Below are 25073 nucleotides of genomic sequence, written 5' to 3'. Positions count from 1 at the left end.
TAAATGGCTTCCTAGATATTTCATATATTCAAAAACTATATCATACCAATTATATACAAACTCTTCCATACAACAAAGAAAAAAAAAAACTTCCTTCTTTTAGGAGGAAAGGTATGGGCCAATCTCACTAATGAACACAGGTATAAAAATCCTAAAGAAAATTACAAAAACCAAATGAACACAGGTATAAAAATCCTAAAGAAAATTACAAAAACCAAATTTATCAATACAGTAAAAGGAGAACGCATGATGACCAAATTGCATCTATTACAGAAATACAAGGTTGATGTCACATTGAAACATCAATGCAATTCACATTAAAAGAGACAAAAAAAATAATAATTATCTAAGTATAAACAAAAAAGCACTTAATAAAATTCATCACCCAACTCATTCTTGATAAAAACTCTTAGCAAACTAGGAATAGAAGGAAATGCCCTTAATGTGACAAAGAGCTTCTATAATAAAAGCTGCAACAAACATCCTACCTTAATGGCGAAATAGTGAAAGTTTAAAAGGAAGCCTTCTATCATCATTTGTATTCAATGCTGGACAAGGGGTTCTAGCCAGTGCAATAAGGCAAGAGAAAAAACTATAAGGATAGAAAGGAAGGAAAAAGCTCATTATTTGCAACTGAAATGACTGTGTAGGTAGAAAATTAAAAATAATGTAGGATCAAACCAAAAATAATGTAAATCAAGTAGTTTTATTCAATACATAAGAGCTGAATTTATAAAAACAGGAACAATCAGAAGTCAAATTAAAAGGCACTTTTTACAATGCTGTTGAAAAACCTTAAATACCTATAAATAAATCTAATAAAAGATGTAGGAGAAATTTACACAGGAAACTACTGAATGTTTGGAGAAATTAAAGGAAGCCTAAATAAATGGAGAGATCTATAATGTTCATGGATCAGAAGTTACAATACTATAAAATATGTCATTTCTTTGTAAATTGATCTATAGATACAAGTCAACTTTAATCAAAGTCCAGGTAGACTTCTTTTTTGGTATAAACTTGGTATAAATTTACAATCTAATTATAAAATTCATATGGAAATATAAGGGTGAGAAGAGCTAAGATAATTAAGAAAAAACAGGTAAAGATGTTCTCTATCAAATCTTAAGATTTTCCAAAGTTACAATGTAGTAACTTAAAGATGGTATACTAAATTAAATTATATCAATGGAATAAAGAATCCAGAAGAAGCATATATATGTATATAGGTGTGCCTGTGTGTACATAACACAACATACATACTTGATTTCCACTAAAGGTGGCACTTCAGAGCCATGGGAATAGGATAGTCTTTTCAATAAACAGTGCTATGTAGATGATTATACATACTGAGAATAAAACCAAACTTGAACATGTAGTTTTACACCCTCACTAAATTTAAAAGAGTAAAAAAAATACCAAAATATAAGAGAATATCACACAACTTTGATAAGCAAATCTAAGCAAAGATTAAGACACAAACAGGATTAACTTTAAAAGATTGATAAAATGAACCAAACTAAAATTAAGAACTTTTGTATTTTTCAAAGTGTACCATAAATAGGGTATAAAGGTAATAAGCCACACAGAAGAAGATATTTGTAGAAAACATATCCAACAAGGGGACTGTATCTTAAGTAATAAAGAAAAAACAAACAACCCACTACATCATTTGTATTCAATGAGACTTAACAGACATTTCATCAAGAGGATATCTTAATGCCCTATAATTCTCTTAAAAGATGTTCAATATCATTAGTAAACAGTGATATAAAAGTTAAAATCTCATTGAGACATCAATATATACTAACAGAATATTCAAAATGCTCAAAGGTTAGTAATACTCAAGCGTTGGCAGGAATTTGGAACAACCAAAATCTATATGCTGCTCATGAAGCGTAAACTGATACAATCACTTTGAAAAACTGGCATTATTTACCCAAGTTTTAAAAATATGACCCACTTTTACTCCCATGTATTCAACAGGAATGCATGCAAGAATCTTCACAGCATCATTATTATTCAAATAGCACAAACTGAAAGTACCTCAAATATTTATCAACAATAGAAACAGCAAATAAATTCTAACATTCTAATAGAACATTACTATCAGCGAGAGTGAATGAACAGTACTGCCACATGTAACATGGACCAATCTTTATTCATAACATAATGTTAAAAGAAGCCAGACAAAAGTATATAAAATGCTGAATAAATTTCAAAAACACAGAAGTCAGAAAGATGGTTTCCTGTGGGAAGAGAGAAGGTAATATGTGCATTGGGGTACAAACGAAGGAGCTTTTTGGGATATTGATATTTTATGTCTTAGTAGTTAAAAGGATGTGGTTCCTTTGTAGTAATTCCACAAAGCTTACAGTCATTTGTGGACTTTTCTGACTGCATGTAAAGTAATAAATCACAAAGTCAAAAAAGGGGGGAATCACAACAGCTATCACAGTGATATACATAAATGAGAAACTGATCATTTATAATTATGGTCAAAAAATAAAACACTGTAACACAGTTATGGTCAAAATAAAAATGATTCAGAGTAACTTAAAAACTATTAATAGTGATTTTCAGTAAAGATGCTAATCGAAATTACTATTAAATATGGAACCAGTTGTCCCTCCATAAGGCCTTCACATACTACCACCTGGAGTTTCACAATTAATGCATTAATCTTAAGAGAGAAAAAAATGCTGGGATTTAAATTATCAGTCTAGGACAATTACATTTCTGTTAATGTGCAGAAGACATGATGATAATCCTCAAAGGAAAAGTAAAAACTATCAGCAGAATCTCAAGTAAATGTTAAACAGAAGGTTACTAGTCCTTTAATCTCATTTGTTAGCATCATTCCCTTTAAAAAGTATTGACTGTTAATGAATATATTCTAAGAAATTATTTCAAAAGAAATGTGTTTCCTATTTTTTTTTATTTTCAGGTGTACAACATTAGTGATTATTCAGTAAGGAATTATTGAGACACAAGGAAAAAACTAGGGAAAAGAAAAGGCATGTCAAAAAGTCAAGAATAAGAATAGGATACATCAAATTTCAGAGATCAGAGACAGGATCTTATTTTCTATAAAAATGCAATCATTAGATACGTTATTTTTAGTGTTGTTATGTAGGAATAAAAGCCAAAAAAGATAAATTAGGTAAAATTCCTACTAATTAGGGTATTTATTTTCATTATATGCACTAAGACCTAACATTGTGGATATGAATTGTTCTATAAACAAGTGATGAAAAGTTTTATTTTTTGAGGCTTTTTTTTAAAGATTGATTGATTTGAGAGAGGGAGAGAGCACACGCGCAAGGGAGAAAAAGAACAAGAGAGAGATCTGGGGGAAGCAGGCTCCCCGCAGAGCAGAGAGCCAGATGCAGGGTTCAAATTCAGGACCCTGAGATCAGCACCTGAGCCACAGGCAGACACTTAACCAGCTGAGCCCACCCAGGTGCCCCTGATGAAAAGTTTTAGAAGTCACTTAAAACTAATTATACAGGAAAACTGTGTATCTCTTAAGATTTCACTGATTTTCAGTTTGAAGAAGAATTCCATATAAATTTTTAAATAACTGGTACAAAAAAATGAAGAACTGTTTTTCAGACTCTCAGATACGGCATACTACTCTTCCTTCTTTTCAAAACAGAAAATAACTGCATGCACAGGATTCCAGTATAATCCAAATAAAATTTCTACATTAGCAAGCTCAACTTTTAGGGCTATTCTTGCTTTTAGAAAACTAAACTAAAAGAACTCCATCTTCTTAGTTTATACCTGTTTAGAAGAATGAACATGAAATGCAAGCTAGTATAAGTAGTTTAGAAATAACATACAACAAGCTATTGCTGTTTTCCATTTGTGAAGTCTAAGAAATGTTACAGATGGTACTAAATATAACTACAGCTTATGTAATGAGCTTAAGAATCTTCATAATGGTCAATAAAATTATAAAATTGCATGTAATATGATCCATTATATTCTACAGTACAACCAAAATCCCCTATTCTTCGACTATCCAAATTTCATTTATACGTATATATAATACACACATCTTTAATATAAAATAATCCATGACTCATGTCAAGTCATTTCAAGGATTTCACTAAAACCATACTGATCATTTCTATTTAAATGAAATATAAGTATATATCATTCTGTTAACCACCATTCATAATGTAATTGTTCTGTGTCTGTACCTACCACCTCAGATACTTCCTTTCCAATCCTTTGTCACTTTCTGCTCAAAGTACAGCCTTTATCTTTCATAAGAATCTTTATCTTTTAATCTTACAGCACATAGATAATTTTCAATTATTTGAAAAGCACTACATGCTAAGTATTAAAGGAGGAGACAGTACTGACCTATATAAATGCAGGAAATAATAACAAAAAAACTTATGTACAAAAGTCCCTTGCCTTTACAATCCTGAGGGATCAAAAATTTTATAATAGTAAATAAACAGCAATTTAAAAATTACTAAATTGTTAATATTATACAGAACAAGTTATCCTCAGCAGTTACTTTGTCTAAGAAAAGCTTCATAACAAGGTAAGTCAATGAAATCAGGGAGAATATTCCAAGTAGAGTGAACAACACTAGGAAAGGCCTGGAAGTACCAATGAGCAATGTGAATCCAGATAACCAAAACAAGAGGTATTTGTCTATGGTTAGGTAAGATGGGGAAAACCAGGAGAGCATTCTGAACAAGAGAATGTGGAGTTCAGAGGACCTAATCATACCACAATAGCAAGCCATTGTTGGTTCCTGAACAAGGAAATAACAATGAAAAATCATAGATAAAATTGGAGTGAAAAATTGTATGGTTGAATTATGTATTTGAGATGTTCTGAGTATAATCAGAGAGCAAAATGAAAGTACCAAACAAGGGACCGTGAAATAGATATAAACAAACTCCACCTACGTGAAATTCTGTCTAGCATCTGATAGAGGTAAAAAAAAAGAACAAAAAACAAAAAACAAAACACATCATCTACTGGTTGTCAATGCTTACCCTAAACTTAAAGATCCCAGTTACTTTGTAAACGAAGTATACTCACAAGATCTTTGTAATTTAGAATGATTCATTTAGGTTTGAAACAGATGTCCTAGGTCCACACTACACCGAATTGGTCTGATATACAGGCTTGTAGGACTGGTCAAGATAAAACTGTCTGAAAAGGAAGTAAAGCATGGAACAAAGACCCACTTCCTTCTATTTTAATTTTTAGGAGAATAATTGGCCAAAAATATTCTACAAGTTCATAGTCTGTTGTTTAACATCAGACTAAGGTCAGTTTTTCACTTGAATCACATGACATAAGAACGGCAGCTAAGAGCACACAGAGTCTTAGCTAACTGGGGAATCCTGAACAAATGATTTAATCTACTAAAGCCTCAGTTTCTTCATTTGTTACCCAAAAAAGTATATAGACATTAAAGTAATATTTACCTCAAGCAAGTGCTATATAAAGGCATTTAGCATAAGTGCTAAATTTATAAAATTACTTATAAATTTATAAATTTTTAAGTGTTCAAAGAATCTGAACTATTATTATTACTAGTAACATTTGTTATTATAAATTATTAGAAACGGTTGTCTTGGATTTGTTTTCTGAAAAAAATGTTACTTTTCAATACTTACATGGCACATTTTAATATACAAAAGGCACTACTGTGGGCTTTTTAACATTTTAACTCATTTAATACATATAATTACCCTACGAGATAAATACTGTTAACATTCCCATTTTACAGATGAGGACACCAAAGAACAAAGAGGTTAAAATAACTTTTCCAAATAAGTAAAGAAGCTGGGACACGAACTCAGGAAATTTGGCTCCAAATGCCATGCTTTTAGTCCATGAAGACTATATGCGGTACTAAATTTAAGTACTGAATTCCATTTTGCTGAAATTCTTTCTGAACACAATGTACTATTTCCTGACCCTCTCATATCTCTGATTAGGTCAGGTCATCCAGTTATGTATTCTGGTACACCCTATACCTCTTCACAATGTTTATCAGAACTGTGACTGAGTATCTTCCTCATAGAATGTAAACTCTATGAAGGGAGCAACTGGGTCTGATTCACTACAGATCATCAGGACTTTACAGAGTGTTCAGCAAGTATTTATTGAATGAACCACATATTAACAAGGATTAACAATCAGTCAGGTGCCAGTTAATAAGCCAAAAAGGAGAACAGAAAGCCTAAAGAAGTGACTAATAAACAGAAAGGTTATCCATAGGCAAATAAGAATGCCAAAACCAAACTTTCTTACATTGAAGTTTCGAAAAGCACATTTTTCAGAGGGCTTCAAAACAGTTAAGGTTAATATACTCTTAAGCGGTGTTAAGGAAGATAATTCTAACTTCTAATTGTCTAGTAAAGAATCTTTCCTTTCCCTACATATTTGTTTGACAATATAAATAGATTTAAAACAAAGGTTAAAAAAATTTTTTTAATTAAAAATAAAAAAATTTAAAAAATAAAAAAATAAAAAATCAAAGGTTAACTTTCTTTTCTTTTTTAACTAAGTGAAATAGAGCTTTTAGTACTTTAAAAACTTACATGGTTCTGGGTTGTATTAAATCATTATCTACTTCCTTGAAACTTTCCTCTATTAGACTTAATTCTAACCCCTAGATTTCACATGTTAAAGTTTTTTTCCCAGGTGTCAGCTCCTCAAACATCTGAAGACAGTAATCATATTTCCCCTGTTAATATCAGGATTTATAGAGACGCCTGGGTGGCTCAGTAATTGAGCATCTGCCCTCAGCTCAGGGTATGATCCTGGGGTCCCAGTATCAAGTCCTGAATCAGGCTCCCTGCATGGAGACTGCTTCTCCCTCTGCCTATGTCTCTGCCTCTCTCTGTGTCTTTCATGAATAAATAAAATCTTTTTTAAAAAATAGGATTTATAAACTAAAAAGTCCCAAATTCTTCAGTTGTTCACTGTCCTACTTTGCATTAGAGTTTCCAAGTTCTCTCTAGTTGTCAAGTTTTAATTAAACTTGGTGCCCAAAAAGAAACAAAACATTTCATACCTAGTCTGAACAGAATAAAAATATTTGGTCTGGAAACAACACAACTTTCCTATATTATACCCTGAATTATAAGAATTTGAGAATCCCTAGAGTACAACTACTCATTCTAATTTTGATAAAATAATTAAGTTCTTACTCTTGGCTGGCTAGCAAACTTTCATTCTTTGCCAAATTCTTTACTTCATTATAAAAGTATGTTATTAAAACAGAAGAATATATAAAATATATACAACTATATTATTTACAAAATAAAAACATGTACTCACTCAGGTTTAGAAACAGAAAATTATCAGTAACTTAGAAGTCTCTCCTGCATCATTTCTAATTTCTCCTTCTAACCCTTAACCATGATCCTACTTTTTAAGTGTTAAGCATTCCCTTGCTTTTCTCTATGGTTTTGCCACATATTCCTATATCCCTAAACAATAAATTCTTTAGTTTTGTTTGGCCTTATTTCCTTTTTTTTTTTTTTAAAGATTTTATTTATTCCTTCATGAGACACACAGAGACAGGGTAGAGACAAAGGCAGAGGGAGCAGCAGGCTCCTCACAGGGAGCCTGTGTAGGACTTGATCCTGGGACTCCAGGATCATGCCCTGAGCCAAATGCAGAAGCTCAATTGTTAGGCCTTATTTCCTACACATAATTTCCCATTGCTTCAATTCTTTCAATTTAAAATTTGAATCCTGGGGTGCCTAAGTGGCTCAGTCAATTGGTTAAGCATCTGACTCTTGATTTAGGCTCAGGTGAGGATCTTAGGATCCTGGAATCCAGCCCTGTGTTAGGCTCTCTGATCAGTAGGGAGTCAGCTTGAGATTCTCTCCTCTCTCTCTCTGCCCTTCCCCACAGGCCCCTCACATATGCACATATGCATACTCTCTCTAAAATAAATAAATCTTTAAAATTTGAATCCTTTTGTATTTTACACATTTTTAATAATCCACTTCGTATCTTTCTTACAATGAAGTAAGGATTAAAGTGAATAACCCGTCCACTACCAGCAAAAAAAAAAGAGAGAATAGAGGAAAGATATATATTCTACTCAAGTTAATACACTCCACGAACATAAGATAATGCCATCCTCCCCAATAGAAAACTGAGCTGAAGAGAAGTTTCCCACTTTTCCTAAGTTGGATTTTATAATAGGGCTTTAGAATATATGTAAATTCCCTGAATTGATGAACCATACGTTTAAACAGCATTCCGGGATAAACAAATATAATTAAATAAATTAGCCAATTGTACTTGGTTTATTTAGTTTTGGTTTATTCATACTTCATATCTAAATATAAATATTTGGGAGGTGGCTACAGAATTGATCTTGTCATATACAGAATACTAGACTGAAGGAACTCAAAATAAAAATTACCTGAAAATGCATTTAAAATCTTAAGGCAATGGACTAATTCCCTTAGTCACCAACTCAAATGAGAGAGTGCCTGATACCAGCAATCTACTTTTTGAAGCCTTAGAGGATTAATGAAAAAGCTTGTCCATCTCCCTCCCCAAGTCATGTTCACTAATGTAGCAACTCCTTGTGTGCACATGAACTACAATAAATACAAATAAATAAGTAAAAATAAAGTTTAAAGGTTTTTAAAAATCAAGAGAAGTGAGATTTTTTAAAAACACTGGTGTATACACACACACACATATATATACACACACACACACTTTTATTTATATAATAAAAGTAGATGACTGCAAAAAGACCAGGAAAATCACAGATAACCTAGATGCACTGCAATATAAGTTAAAAATCTTAAGTCTACTACTAAATAAATTAGGAAAAAAAATTTAAGAAATGGAAAAGAAAAAACAATTATGACTATTTCATCATATTTGTAAATGCCCCTCACGAGCTAGGAGAGTGCTTTCATAGGGCAAGTATTCCTATTTTTGCTTAGTATCTCCTTTTTGCCTCTAGTTCGTAAGAGAAAAGGATAAACTTTCCATTGTTCTGATACCATCACTATTTCTGTACTTGATAAAGCTAAATTTCATACCAAGGAATCCCTAAGGGATTCTTGAACACTCAAGAAAACTTAATTTTGAGACCTCAAGGAAACACAGACACATAATATACACAGGTAAGAATCATTTAAATTAGTAAGTATGTCCCTGCTTGAATTATTTTTTTACTTTTGGCAAAAACTGTTAACTTTATAGTACAGAATACAACTTTAAAACTGTTTTCCAAAGATTCATAATGGCTTACTTGGAATCTTATAAAACTCTGTGCTTCAAATAATCTATAGTTTTCACAAATTCGTAACTATAGATTTGATCACTCTTAAACCAAAATTAACACAGCAATAGAAGAAAAAAAAAAGCCACACATATGGCACATAAGCCACAAACTTATTTGTTTACCCCATAACCTGGCCAGTAAACAAGCAGACTGGAACATGTATTGCTGAAACAAAGGTAACAAGAAAAAATATTAAGTTAATAGGCTTGCATTGCAGTCTTACAAAAATTACATAACAAAACAAGATTACAAAAAAAAGTTTAAAAAGCATTTCTTGTAATATCCTTAGAAAATATAATGAAAGAAAAATCAAAGGGAATAAAGGGGAAAGGAGAAAAAATGAGTGGGAAATATCAGGGAAGGAGACAGAACATGAAGACTCCTAACTCTGGAAACGAACTAGGGGTGGTAGAAGGGGAGGGGAGTCGGGGTGACTGGGTGACAGGCACTGAGGAGGGCACTTGATGGGATGAGCACTGGGTGTTACTCTATATGTTGGCAAATTGAACACCAATAAAAAATAAATTTATAAAAAAAAAGGAAAATCAAAAAGTGCAAAAGGTGGAGGTCAACACAGATATATACTGTATAAGGAAGCTAGAATTGTACATCCTAGTTTACATTATTTTTACTTATTCAAGTTTACTCAAATGCAAATCCCTTAAGTTAATCTACATAGAAAAATCAAGCTATGCTGTTTAAACACAAAGGAGACTTCAGTGTACGCTCTCCAAATTATCAGGCAATACAATCACAACAGATTTTTCCTAATGATTGCATTCCTATATACTTTTTAACCTAAAGTTGTAGATACAATTATAGTATAATTCATTATCAGTGTGGTATACAGATGCTATTTACTGAATCAAAACACAGGAGAGTATATAGACAAATCACTTTCTTAAAATTTGAACTATATTATGTATTTTTAAAAACCTACATATAGGTCATTTTTATAGTTCAAATGTCACTATGAGATATACAATGGCTCACATGTAACTAGCATATCTTCAGGCAAATACCACAAATTTAAAGAGTAAGGGAATCTGAGTTCTTATTAACTTCTAATTAGATGGTAGAACTAAAGTGTTTTGTTGTTGTTGTTGTTGTTGTTTTATTTTATTTTGAATCCCCAGAGGTAAAAACACCATTCTTGGACATAGTGCACTACTATGTCTTGCAAAGAGGATGTATTACTCTAGAACAGAGGATAAATTGGCTCTAGAGTAGATGATACATCTGAAATTAACTCACAGAAGTAGACGCTATATGTAATCTAACCAAAAGGCCTGGAAGCAACTGACACTGAATAATTTTTAAGTAGTTAAAAGCACAGATAATTACTTAAATAAAATCATAGTAAAACTGCTTTTCCAAAACATTTTCTGTCAACATTCACTAGTCCACTTACTAAATTATATTGCTCTATCATAAGCAATTGTTGTCTACTAAATTTTAAATAGGAAACAGAAATAACGGCACAACAGGCAGAAGACTAATGCAGCTTTTCACATAGATTTTACTGATTCTAACCCTCTCTTCCAAAAATAAGCCACAAAGGAGAGAAAAATCAATGTAACACTGAAATTTCTTTCAACGCCATGCTAAAAAATATATTTAGGTGACATCATGTGGCAAAATTAGAAACTGCTGCTGACATCTAAGAATAGAGTATACGTGCAAAATTTATTGTGGCGTTTGATATGAGAGGGGAATATTTACAAACCATTACTTCTTAAATATTAAATGACAAAATCAGATGTTAAATTTCAAAATAAAGCAGTTGCACCTGTTAAAATGTGTATTAGAACAATTATTTTAGGAATGTATTAACCAAAGATATGAAAGAAAAAGGGATCAAACAGGATTAAATAAATATATAAAGCAAATGAAATCACAGATCACATTAGCAGTTAATAACTATGGAACAAATACTGACACATGATGTTTTAATACACATCATTATTTTCCTAGATTTTCTGTTACAAAAGAAAACAAATTTCCAAACTTTTAAGTAATTATGTTGTTTTATACAATCTTGGTTTTGATTAGATTTAACTGAAAAATTCAGGAAAGGAAATAACCAAAAAGCAATTATTTGTCATCATGCAAATAAAACAGGTGACTCTTTCCTTTTTTTTTTTTTTAAACCAGTTGTTCTGCTGTGAAGTAGACAGATAAAAGCTTTCAATTAAATACAGGAAGGGATACTAAACTGAAAGTTAATTATTGCAAAAGCAACTCTTGGTTTCAAACTATTTGAATTCAAATATATATATTTTGGTATAGTTTTTTTTAAATTCAAGTATTATTTTTGGCCCTTCATAAGATTTTCACTGTATTTTAAACAAAATCATAAATTGGGGGGGGATAAAGGAATCATTAAAGCTCACTAAGTAAAACCCTGATACTTTAGAGGTGAAGGCACTGAGGTCCCCAAAGAGTGAATGATTCATTTGCCATCCAAGATCATGGTTTGTTGGTGGTTGAGGTTAAACATTCTTCTATTTTTACTCAATACTCTATGTTAAATAAGCTGCTTCTCTCACATTACTAACTCCATAATTATGGTTCATTAATACAGAAGTGTTAATAAGATAAGAATTATGAGTAATACCAGATGATGATATTTCAGGAAAAAATATAAGTTTCAAGAGGAACAGAAATATGTTTTCATGAGCACTAGGCCCCCTAGAGGGTCAAAGATACATAGTTGAGTTAATGGAATTTTCATTTCACCATTTGGTCATATGAAAGCAAATTAATGAACAAATGTTGGTGCTATTCCTACTTCTTATTTAAGTGAATTTTATAGCAAATTATTTTATTCTTTACATCAATTTGAAATAGTATCATCAAAGTTAGGTCCGTAATTAAAACTGGAAAAGACAACTTTCTAAAAGTATTACTTTTTAAATTATTTATAATAAATTTTGTTACGATACAACCATTTTATGTATTTAGCTTAAGTGTCTCCCAAAATATTATCTAAATTTAAAAAAAGAGTTTCTGTTTCAAAGCAATTTATTAGATATTTTTAAAATCACAATTTTATTTTTGCATTTCTGCCCATCAATCTGGAAATGATAACTCATAAGAAAAAAAGCACCAATTATTTTTCAGATTAAAACTTCTCAGAAGTTTTACTTTCATCCTATTGTATCTTCTATTTTATTTTATAACTGTCAACCAAATTACAAGTAATAGCAAAAAATCAAAACCTAATTTTAATGATAGTAAAGGGATAGCAAACATAATGGCTATCATGCTTAGAATATATTTCTAAATATTTTTCCACTCTATAACTACAAAAAAATAAAAATTCTAATGATGTATGTCATTACAAAGTAAAATATGAGAAGCAATATGCAAGTCAGCCACAAAGTGAATACTGGAAACAGAATGTAAAGGAGATATTAAAAAAAGACCATAAAATGACACGTAAAATAGTCCACACAAATTAAGATCGATTCATCCAGAAAAAAAAATCACTTGCTCAGAAGAAAAGCAACTAAAGCCACATAGTTGTACTAAAAAACAAACAAACAAAAACAACTTGCAAAGTTTTAAAAAGCAAGACTGGTGAAATTTCAATTAACCGAAGGCCACATCCTCTCAACTTCTAATCTTTAAAATCAACTGAAATCACCAAAGCAAACACTATACACAACTGTTTGCCACTTAACCCACCACCATGCTATTTTTCTAGCAAGAATTTGCACATTGTACTCCTCTGCCCATGAACTCTCCTCAAGATTTACAACTCAAATCAGGTGGGAGGTATGCCCTTCCTTTGTACTCTCAAAACAACCTCTGCAGAGTTTGTGTCTCTGCTTTTTTCAGTAAATCATGAGGTCTTAAGACCAAAAACAGTATTTTATTTGTGTTTATCTCCTGATACTTAGAAAAGTATGCTTAGTACGTGAGAGGCATTCAAGTTCTTTAATTAAACTTCATCCATCATAGACAAAACAACAGCATACAAGTCAGATGAAATTCAATCAATGGCACTAGCTGCTTTGTGACAGAGGTTCTCTAGTCCTGTTTGAAAGTTTTGTGTGGTCATACAAGTAAAAAACTGCCACTTACATTGGTATTAAACACAGAAATAAGAAAAGAAATGCCCTGCCTTCAATTAGTTGTTAATGAGTTATTTAACAAGGTGAATTGCCAATAACACATTTGAGGCTACCTTCCTCCTTCCAGTAAGTATTCTCCAGGACTTTCTTTCTTCAAAGCTATAATTCTCCAGGACGTTCCTTTATTTCCTTTATTTTGCTTATCCCACTTAGGTGGTGAAGAATCCTCCAGGGGAAAGCAGTGGCAAAATTGGAAGGCCCATATTCAAAACAGAGGCAAAGTTTTAGGAATATCAAGATTATTCACATGATAGTCTGATCCATTATTAAACAGATATAAAATTATGAGATAGAAAATGCTTATTTAAAAAGATACTGAATGACCCACAATGTCTCCATACATCAAATACTTAGTACAGAAACTCTTAGCCTATAAGTATATATTCTATGTATTAAACCCACTGAGTATCCCACTTATCATAGGTTCCTAAATATAAACGGGTAACAATTTCTTATCCCATTGGTTGGGTGATCAATTTCCAGTGAGGTTAGGGAAATCATTATCTGACATTATGAAGATGAAGATAGTCTCTAACTTTCACATCAAAAACAAAACAAAACAAAAATAAAACAAACAAACAAAAACACAAAGCATTCAATTTTGGCATTAATCCCAAGCTTTTAGTTTCATCTATTGAGGTATTTTGCTTAAAACAGAGTTCACTTTAAATGGGACCAAAAAACCCAAAATTTTTTAAAAATTGATTTTAAAGTACTACTCACCAAGAACTTTTGGGGTTCTGCTAAGAAGTAAACTATCTGATCTCTAATACTCGTTTAGGTAACTATTATGCCTTTAAGAAAACTATTTTCCTCATAACACCAATGATAATCATTTAAAGTCTCATTTTTCCTCTTTTACTTTTCAAACCTGAAAATGGGCATGGTAACACCAAAACAATGTGGATATTAAAAGTACATTCTTAAAAGATTCTGAAATAAAAAGATAAATGACCATTCACATATAATAATCAAACATCATCAAGGCTGGATAATAATGCTCAAAACAGCATCAAACTGAAAGGGTTAACAGAAGGGTATCAAAACAAACTAAAAAAAAAAAAAAAAAAAAAAAAAAAAATTACTACACCAAAGAAGACATCTTAAAATGGTAGTTAAATTCACTGCCTAGAGAGATAGAATTCTTTAAGAAAACAGAGCCAAAAGATGATTTAATATTTAATGAACTCTATTTGAGAGATTCCAGGAACCAATAACCATCTCTCAAGATCTCAGGAAAACCCAATGCTTGAAACACGTAAATATTTAGCAGAATATGAAGAACACACCACCACTACCAACTGATCTCAGCCCTTAACCACCCAATAAAACTTTGCAACTTTTAGATAAAAGAATTTGCACCTAAAAAGACATCAACTCTTTAAAGCCCAGAGACTCCAATATTAACAAAAGTAAAAAGCAAGTCAGAATACTGCCACAACAATATTCAAGCTATATGTATCTTAATCTCCCATATAGCAACATGTAACCTCTTGGCTATCTATAGCTCCCCGCCCTATTTTAGTAACCTCCAAAGGTGAGGCATTTGTTTTCTGACCAAAGATTCCTTGACTCCTAATTTATGATTCCTATACTTCCCTAAATTCTATCCCTCCTTCTCCTCAGCTGCCTCTACTCAACCTTCTCTCACATTTCTAGTCAACTCCAATAAGGATTTTTATGTTACACCCTGAAGACAAGGCCTTAGGCCTTGTATACAGCATCCAAACAAGCCCTAGTGTTTAACATTTTTGGCTTGTATCTTAGGTCTTTTCTCTTAGGTAATTAGAAACTGAGAAAATGCATGAAACACAAATTGACCATTTTTTAAAAGTAGCTTTTACATAAAATTGATAAAATCTGAAATAGATGACTAAACTGTGCCCTCTAAGTATTTCATTTATTGAAGCTAATTTCATCCCTAAATAACAAAATTAAGTTGTGAATACTATACTTGAACAGGGATTTTCTTTGGAAACTATAAGGTCATTAGAAGTTAACTATGGGAGCAGCCCAGGTGGCTCAGTGGTTTAGTGCTGCCTTTGGCCCAGGGTGTGGTCCTGGAGACTTGGGATCAAGTCCCACGTCGGGCTCCTGCCATGGAATGGAGCCTGCTTCTCCCTCTGTCTGTGTCTGTGCCCGCCCCGCCACCACCCTCCCTGTCTCTCATGAATAAATAAATTAAATCTTTAAAAAAAAAAAAAAAAAAGAAGAAGAAGTTAACTATGGTCCTAGGACTCAAATAAAAACCATCTTAATAATGGAATTAAAAGCTGATGAAAAACTTCTGGTTCCATATAACATCTGATCTTCTTTATAGGACAACCAAATGGGCAAATCATGTCTAAACAGAAAATCTGACATAAACTAAGGCTATACTTTAAGAATATTGGAAATTTAAGCGAAGTTAAATTTGTAAGGGAAATGAGTGGGGATAGAAATATGTTTCAGTATTACCATGTTAGATCAGATACAAGTATCAGAAAACCTTGCTCAGCAACTAATTACCTATACTCCACTCCAAAAAATAATTTGATCCATTTTTCTCTAAGGACCCTAATTTGAATTACTTGCTGTTCAAGTCATTTTATCTTTAACCTAAATTGTCTTTATTAAAATAAAAAATGGAAGGCTTCTATTTTGTGCATTAACGAAAATTATACCTAAGAATTTATTAACTTAAATTTCAAGACTGTAAAATTCTCAACTATCTCCAACTGAGTTATTACTGAGGACACTACCAAAAAGTTTCTTTGAAAGAAACCTACCCTTCTGCCCTAAAATTCTGAATATCCAAGTCTCCTAAAAATATGCATACCCTGGGAGTGGCTATGATAGATAAGCACTGTATAAAATACATCCGTACAATGTATAAAATTCTCTCCCCTTGACAGTGGTTTTCCTTTTAGACTGCCTTACCTTTAATAAATCTGTGACTACCCATTTTAAATAAGCTTCAGCTGTATGGTTCTGCAACCATAAAATAAATCAATTTTAAACTAAGAGTTTGACAATTATAATCAAGAAACAATTATAATCAATCGTAGGGGACTCTTCCTTCTTCCTTCTTATCGTTATTTTTAAGGAAACCACTATCCTTCTAATGTCATTTGGGGCACAAAATAATCACCAACTGAAATCTATAGCTAAGTTAAACAAAAAAAAATGAGAAAAAGTAGGGGCAGGGAACTAACATAACAATAAAAAACAGAATACCAGAGTGATACTGCATCTCTTCCTTCACAATGCCAAATATTTTGTTACCATATGACCCAAAGCCTTTTTAACTATCCCTCAAAGGCTTTAGAGAAACCTTTCTTCAAAGCATGAAATTAAAGAGGGAAATGGTCATAAACATCTCTTAGTGATGCTTTTTGTCTTTAGATGAGTAATAATGATGAATTTCCAGATTGGTGAGCATAAGGCTGTGTCTACACAGGACCCACCTGAAATGCCTCAGATTTTACCAACTCCCTACTGATGCCCCTCAAAATGACTACTGTGTAGACTTCACCAAAGATGTGGGGACACTCTTAGAAACTGGCTTAAAATAACATCATATGGAAATGATCAAATGAGAATTAGTCATTATAAAAACAACAAATTAATGAAATAAGATTATGAACTCTATAAAATAAATCAAAACCAAATTTTCCCCCAAGTAAGCAATGTTTAAAAAGCTAAATACAGGAAGATTATGCAAGAGAAAAGTCTCAACAAAATTTACCATGAATTCATAAAATTGAGGTAAAATTCAGGTTAAACATTACAAATTCTAAATAATTCAAAATAATTTATAATAATACTTCTTCCTCATTTCATATTCTATGATATTATTTAAAGTATTTCTAAACTTACCCAAATGAAGTAATGTAAACTGGGCTGCCAGTTCCTTTGCATCTTCTAATGTAGTACAGAGTTTGTCTGGCATAAAGTAACTCTGGGATCCATTTGCAATAGCAGGAATAACAATTTTATATACCAAGAGTACTTTCCCATCTTGACTTGTTGTTGAATATAAATAATATTCTGGTGGTGCCCAATTATTTTTGTTGCAGTAATAATCCAAATGCATTACTGCAGAATTGAAATGATTGGATTTTAAAGAATACATGCTAATTGGAGTAAGCTTTGTTCCAGGAAAAAATGGATAAGTGCATCTTTCGATTTCAGGGGGGCTTGGGCTATGCTGACCATTGAGACGAGCTGGAAGAGTTGGTGGTTTGCCTAGAGTTTTTGGGTGGCTCTCTTCTTTGTTAGCAAACACAATCAGGTTTTCAGAATTAGGGCTAATCTGACCATTAAGATGCTGTCTCCAAGTGTTTTCTTTATTTACTGGTTTTGCCAGTGTTACCTCAATACTTGCTCCATCAATGCATTTTCCATTCATAACAGACATAGCAGCCACTGCATCTTCTCGGTTGAAAAAGTGAACAAAAGCATAATCTCTAAGTTTCTTTACTCGTTCAACTGCACCAGGTTTGAATTTGTTGAATTCTGCTTTAATAGTCTCCTCTGTAGTTGAGATCATTAAATTTCTTACATAGAGAACTTTAACTCTCTGCATGGTTTCCTCATCAACCTCTTTCTCTGGGTCAGCCCAATCTACCTGAATGGTATGGCCCCATAGTTGGAAGGTACCTATAAAAAAAGAAATTAACCTGAAGACAATTAAAACAACTAAAGGGGAAAAAAAAAAAAAAAAAACAACAACTAAAGGTCAAAAACTATTAAAGAAAACTTTCTCCAGAGAAGCAGGAACACAAATACCTATCAGTATACTTGATTAAACATTAGTTTCTCACAAGAAAACCTTCATGAAAGTTTTTACTAAGGCAAACAAACCCCAGCTAGAATTTACAATACAATTCATTTCAAGAGTCAACAGTACAAAGACACTTCAAAAACACTTTTACCAGAAGAATTAGGTACTGTCCTTTGGATTTTTATCAAACAACAATTAATACCACAAAAAAGTGTATACATCCAGTAAATTAGTATATAACTACAGATAATGACTCATAGGAACAACTTCTGGCCTTCTTAAAACCCTTATTTCACTTCTTACTCAAAAAACCTACCTCTTTAAAGATACTACATATTTTCAAAATATTGATCTATGAGGTGTCATTCTTCCATGTTTATACTACGGCTAATATGAAAAAATAAACTTCAGAAGGACAAGCTTACCTGGAATTAGTTTTCTCCTAGCCATAGCAGCAGCTCTGTGAGATTCATATTCAACAAATGCAAAACCACGATTTTTGGTTTTATCAGTTGCACTTGGATAAACAATGACATCTACAACTCCTTCTGTAACTTTCTTCATTTCATCCAAAATTTCTTCTTTCTTCTTTTCCTTAGGAATAGCTCCAATAAATAATCTGCAATTATCCAAGCTTACACACACACCAATAAACTTCCCTGGTCGAATCTCATAATTATTAAGAATTCTGATGGCTAACTGAGCCTCTTCTTTTGTAGTGTACATCACAAAAGCATACCCTCGATTTTCACCACTAAATTCCATCATAAGTCGAAATTCATATATCTTTCCAGCTCTTTCAAATACAGGAACTAACTCATCTTCATACATATCACGAGGTATTTTCCCTACAAAAACTTCACAGCCTCTAGGTGGAGGGGGACCTTCCCAACCTGAAAGTCAAAAATAAACAAATTCTAGTTAACATATTTATATGCACTATTCAATGATCATTCATTCCACAAATTTACTGTGCTTTCTATGTGCTGTGCACCACTCCAGATGTTGAGGATACAAATGAACAAAACAGAAGACCTTTCCCTCATTGGCTTAAATTCAATAGAGAAAAGAGGCTATGATTGGTAAGTGCTATGGGGGGAAAAAAAAAAAAAAAAGCCACACAAGAGTTGATATTTTTGGTAGTCAGGTAAACCTTCTCTGAGAACATGAAGTTTAAACAGAGACCTGAATAAAATGAGGGAATAAGCCTTCAGAACATATCATTAAGAAAAAGCAAGTGTTTTATATGTTAAAACAACATCAAGTGCATAGGCCTGTATGGCTAATGAGTACTTGAGGTAGTATTAAAGTGGTGGGCATTGCAGCCATCCATGTGGCTACAGGCCAGATTTTAAGTCTAACAGAAAGATAATTGGAGAGTTATGAGCAAATAAGTTATACTAGCTACTAGAACAGCAAAACATATTTAGATAGCTGTTTCCATCTGGTTTGCCTCTAGTATAAACACCACTCCTCTACTCACTGCTCTTTCAAAATCTTCCCCAAAACAACCTCTCCTTTAATAGTTAAAGGATTCTTTCCCCCGTAACTCAATCCTGACTTCTTTATAAACCCAACTAGAACACCTGAAAGACTCCACCAAAAATTGCTGGAACTGATACACAAATTCAGTTGCAAGATATAAAATCAATGTACAGAAATCTGCTGCATTTCTATACAAAAATAATGAAGCAGCAGAAAGAGAAATCAAGGAATTGATTCCATTTAAACTGCACCAAAAATCACAGATATTCTTAGATACCTAAGAATAAACCTAACCAAAGAGGTAAAAGATCTATACTCTGAAAACTACAGAATGCTCATGAAAGAAAATGAAGAGGACACAGAGAAATGGAAAAACATTCCATGCTCACGGATTGGAAAAACAAATATTGTTAAAATGTCTATACTACCCGAAGCAATCTATACATTTAATGCAATCCTTATCAAAATACTAGTAGCATTTTTCACATAGCTAGAACAAAAAAAATCTGAAAATTTGTATGTAACCACAAAAGACCCCAATTAGCCAAGGCAATCTTGAAAAAGGAAAAAAAGCTGGAAGTATCATGATTCTGGACTTCAAGCTATATTACAAAGCTGGAGTCATCAAGACAGTATGGTACTGGCACAAAAAGATACATAGCCCAATGGAACAGAAAACCCAAAAATGGACCCACAACTGTATGTTCAACTAATTTTTGACAAAGCAGGAAAGAATATCCAATGGAAAAAAAGTCTCTTCAGCAAATGATATTGGGAAAACAAAATGTTAGACGACAACATTCCGAAGAATAAAATTGGACTACTTCCTTATACCACACATAAAAATAAATTCAAAATGTATGAAAGACCTAAGTGGGAGACAGAAAAACATCAAAATCCTAGAAGTGAATACAGGCAGCAAACTCTTTGATCTCAACCATAGGAACTTTTTTTTTTTTTAAGATTTATTTATTTAGGGAAAGAGCACACATATGCATGCAAGCCTGAGTGGGGGGAGGGACAGAGGGAAAAGGAAAAAGAACTTCAATCAGACTCCACACTGAACAGAGAGCCCGACATGAGGCTCAATCTCATGACCTTGAGATCACGACCTGAGCTAAATCAAAAGTTAGATGCCTAACCAACTGAGTCCCTGAAGCACCCCACTATAGCAACTTCTTACTAGACACATCTCTGGAGGCAAGGAAAACAAAAGCAAAAATGAACTATTGGGATTTCATCAAAATAAAAAGCTTCTGCACAGTGAAGGAAACAATCAATGAAAGTAAAAGGCTGCCTACAGAATGGGAGAAGATATTTAAATAACATCTAATAACGGATTAGTATCCAAAATCTATAAAGAACTTATCAAATTTGGCACCCAAAAAAACAAATAATCCAGTTAAGAAATGGGCAAAAGATATGAATAGACATTTTTCCAAAGAAGACATCCAGATGGCCAAAAGACATGTGAAAAAATGCTCCCCATCACTTATCACCAGGGAAATACAAATCAAAACTACAATACACACCTGTCAGAATGGCTGAAATTAACAACACAAGAAAAAACAAATGATGGCAAAGATGCCAAGAAAATGGAACCCTCTGATACTGTTCATGGGAATGTAAACTGGTGCAGCCACTCTAGAAAACAGGAAGTTCCTTAAAAAGTTAAAAATAGAACTACCCTATAACCCAGCAGTTGCACTACTGGATACACAGGATAAAAAAAAAAAATACTGATTTGAAGGGGCGCATACACCCCAATGTTTACAGTAGCATTTATCAACAAGAGCCAAATTATGGAAAGAGCCTAAATGTCCATCAATTGATGAATGGATAAAGATGTAGTACACACACACACACACACACACACAATACGGGATATTACTCAGTCATCAAAAAGAATGAAATTTTGCCATTTGCAATAACATGGATGGAGCGAGGGTATACTATGATGCTAAGTGAAATAAATCAGTCAGAAAAATACAAATACCATATGATTTCATTCATATGTGGAATTTAAGAAACAAAACAGAGGAATATAGAGGAAGGGGGAAAAAAGAGAGGGAAGCAAACCATAAGAAACTCTTAACTACAGAGAACAAACTGAGGGTTGCTAGAGCCAGGGAGTACAGGGGTCATTACCTGGTGGTAGGTATTAAGGAGGGCCCTTGCTGCATTGAGCACTGGGTATTATATGTAAGTGATGAATCGCTGAATTCTAATCCTGAAACCAATATTACACTATATGTTAACCAACTAGAATTTAGTAAAAATTTGGGGGAAAAAACCTGCAAACCCAACTTCCTTCTCAACTATTTCTTAAATCAAGAGCAGAGATGAAAAAAAAAATAAAAGAATCAAACATGCATAATATACACAATCTACCTCTTTTCTCTCACAACAGTAAAAACGATTGCTAAGGTCTCACAACAGTAAAAACGATTGCTAAGATCTTAAAGCAGTTATGAGGAAAGAACTATTGTTCGGCATACTTATGGATATGTATACCTAATGTACATTAAAGATTCAACTTTTTTGAACATAAATAAATCCACACCTGGAGGAGGACCACCAAATTTTCTTTGCCCATTCTCTTGAACCATGTTGTAACCAGTCTTTTCCATCAAAGCAAGTAATGCTGCTTCATTCTGAATACCGGTTCTGACTTTACTGCATCCATTTGTTCCATCTATGTTTTCTTCATTCATGGTTGCAGTTCCTAAAACAATATTCAAAAATAATGTTTATGACATGAAGCCACAGAGCTCTGTGAAGGATTTCTTTGGGTTGCAAGGAACCAAAAACATTTGTGGATGCTACATTTGGTGATCACTACAGTCCTGCCCACTAGGTTCTCCACAAATGGAAGCTAGAAATTTCATTTAATGTCACTGATCAATCAAGCAGTACCTTTAGAAAGTCTAAGCTACAAGAAAGGGAGGCAAAAGTAAAAAAGAGAAAAGAACAAAAAAAAAAAAGAAAAAGAAAAAAAGAATAAGTGAAAAGGAATTAGCAAAGAAAAAAAGCAAAAGAAGTAACAAAATAAATATACTGCCATTAATGAATATGACCACTGCTGATCGATACAGCCAAAATTTAAGTTTTTTATCATATAGGCCAATTGGATTTTACTGTGCCTTACATTTTTCGGATAAATGTAGCCTAATGCCAGTATAGCTCACGTTGTCAACAATCTTTAAGAGCTCCACTAGTTATCAGAAATTGAACAGATGCTCGGAGTTGGAGTAAGTAAAGAGAACTTCAAACCAGCCCCTGTTCCTAAAAGCAGCTACTAGAGAAAGCAGGGATCACATTCTCTGAGCAGAAACAGGAACTACTGTGATTTTCAACTAGCAGCAGCTTAAGAAAATTACCTAAGGGGTTCATGGGTGGCTTAGTAGGTTAAGCATCTGACTCTTGATTTCAGCTCTGGTCATAACCTCAGGGTTGTGAGATTAAGTCCGTGTCAGGCTCCATGCTCAGAACAAAGTCTGCTTGAGATTCTCTCACCCTCTCCCTCTGCCCCTCCTGTTCAAGCTCTCTCATTCTCTCAAAAATAAATATTTTTAAAAATTACATCAATGGGTAAGCAGGAGCTAGGGAGAACGTGAGATCTGTGTTGACCACTGTATATAAAAATGTTTTTAATTTTTTTAAATGAACTTAATTACCATATCTGTAAGTCATCAGAAAAATCACATTGATCCTACAGATTAATACTGTGATTTATTCCATTTCTTAATTTTATATCTCCCTTATTTGGTTTTATCATGAACAAATAACAAAAATCAAAATCCATAGTATAGGAAATGTACTGGGAAAACCATTTTGGCTTTCAATAGAACTTTCCTAAATGGAAACCAAGTCACTGTAGCACACCATTTTAAAAAGTATGAAATATTCAGCCAGAGCACCTCAGTCTGACTTAGCTCTGCCACTTTCTAGCTATGCAAACCTGGTGGCTCAGTCGGTTAAGGGTCTGATTCTTGATTTCAGCTCAGGTCATGACCTCAGGGTCCTGAGATCTAACCCTGCATTGGGCCCTGCATTCAGCAAGGAGACTGCTTGGGATTCTCTCCTAATTCCTCTGCCCATCCCTCCACCCCTGCTAGTGCTCTCTCAAAAAAAAAAAAAAAAAAAAAAAAAAAAGAGAGAGAATTAAGATAATCTATAGGCATACTGAATTCAACATACCCAAAACTGGAATATCATTTTATCTTCCAAACCTGTTTATGTTTCCTGTCATCAATTCATGCATTCAACAAGGGCACAACAAACATACTCCCTCCCCTCCAAACTTTCACAACCAGAAACTCATGAGTTAACCCAGAGTATTCCTTTGATTCACAGCTAATCATTCACAAAGATCTGCATATTTTACCACTGAATATATCGTGAAATCAATCTTCATAGCCTGTTCTCAAATATTACCAGAATTAGTACTAGTTTCCAGATTTTAGTCTTGTGCCCTTTGAACAAAATCTCCATGATGCTATCAAGGTGATATAAAATATGTATATCAGGCAGCCCGGGTGGCTCAGTGGTTTACCGCCGCCTTCAGCTCAGGGCTTGATCCTGGAGACCTGAGATCCAGTCCCACGTCAGGCTCCCTGCACGGAGCTTGCTTCTCCCTCTGTCTGTATCTCTGCCTCTCTCTCTCTCTATGTCTCTAATGAATAAATAAATAAAATCTTTAAAAAAATAAAATAAAATAAGTATATCATCTTAAGCTTTGACTACAAATCAAAACTAAAGAGAAAAAATTAGCACATTTACATTTTAATCTTAAAATCAAGTAGGCCATTCTAAAAAAATAAAAAAGCCTCGAAGGAAAATATTGCTATATTATTTTCACTAAATATTAACTATTATTTTGGAAGGCAAAAAAAAAACAAAATCAAGACTGAAAATTATAAACAGGGAAAAATGATCTGCAACACACACATTTAAGGCTAATTTAAAATAAAGAAGAACAGCATGGTGTCACAATTAAGAGCCAATTCAAGTATCCAAATAATTGCTTTTATGCAAGTCCTGTTCTCCCCCTTAATAGCTCTGACTTTGGGCAAGTTTGGCTTCAGTTTACTTGTCCCTAAGAAATGGATAATAATAGTTTCTACCTCACAGGGTTGCTGCCAGGATTAAGCATAAAGGACTTAAAAAACAGTATTTTGCATATAACAATGCAAATGTATTTACTATCTAATTAATACACAATAAATAAAACTAACTTCTAATAAAATTTTGTCCAATAAATTAGTAAAATAATAAGAAAAGCACAAACTGCAAACCAGGGATTGCAAACTCAGATTCATTCACTTGTTCAACAAATGTTTGTTGAGCACCAACTGTATGTGAGTACTATTCC

General features: G+C 33.0%; 1 protein-coding gene across 6 annotated transcripts in view; it reads right to left on the bottom strand.

The window, feature by feature from the left end:
- The window catches only part of RBM46 (RNA binding motif protein 46), a 50895-nt gene that overhangs the window by 14576 nt on the left and 11246 nt on the right, over positions 1–25073 (bottom strand). For 5 of the 6 annotated variants that reach the window (XM_038559079.1, XM_038559082.1, XM_038559081.1 and 2 more), the window contains exons 2-4: positions 22263–22424; positions 18640–19107; positions 17308–18090 (exon numbers count right to left, since the gene is read on the bottom strand). In XM_038559079.1, the coding sequence (XP_038415007.1) occupies positions 17308–18090; positions 18640–19107; positions 22263–22413 (1402 nt within the window). In that variant the 5' untranslated portion in view covers positions 22414–22424. Of the gene's footprint in view, positions 1–509; positions 593–17307; positions 18091–18639; positions 19108–22262; positions 22425–25073 lie in introns of those variants that run through there. The other variant, XM_038559084.1, reaches the window with a different exon arrangement.

The sequence above is a fragment of the Canis lupus genome, chromosome 15, assembly GCF_011100685.1.
Source record: "Canis lupus familiaris isolate Mischka breed German Shepherd chromosome 15, alternate assembly UU_Cfam_GSD_1.0, whole genome shotgun sequence".
Taxonomy (NCBI): Eukaryota; Metazoa; Chordata; class Mammalia; order Carnivora; family Canidae; genus Canis; species Canis lupus.
This window is presented reverse-complemented; position numbering and strand designations above follow the sequence as displayed.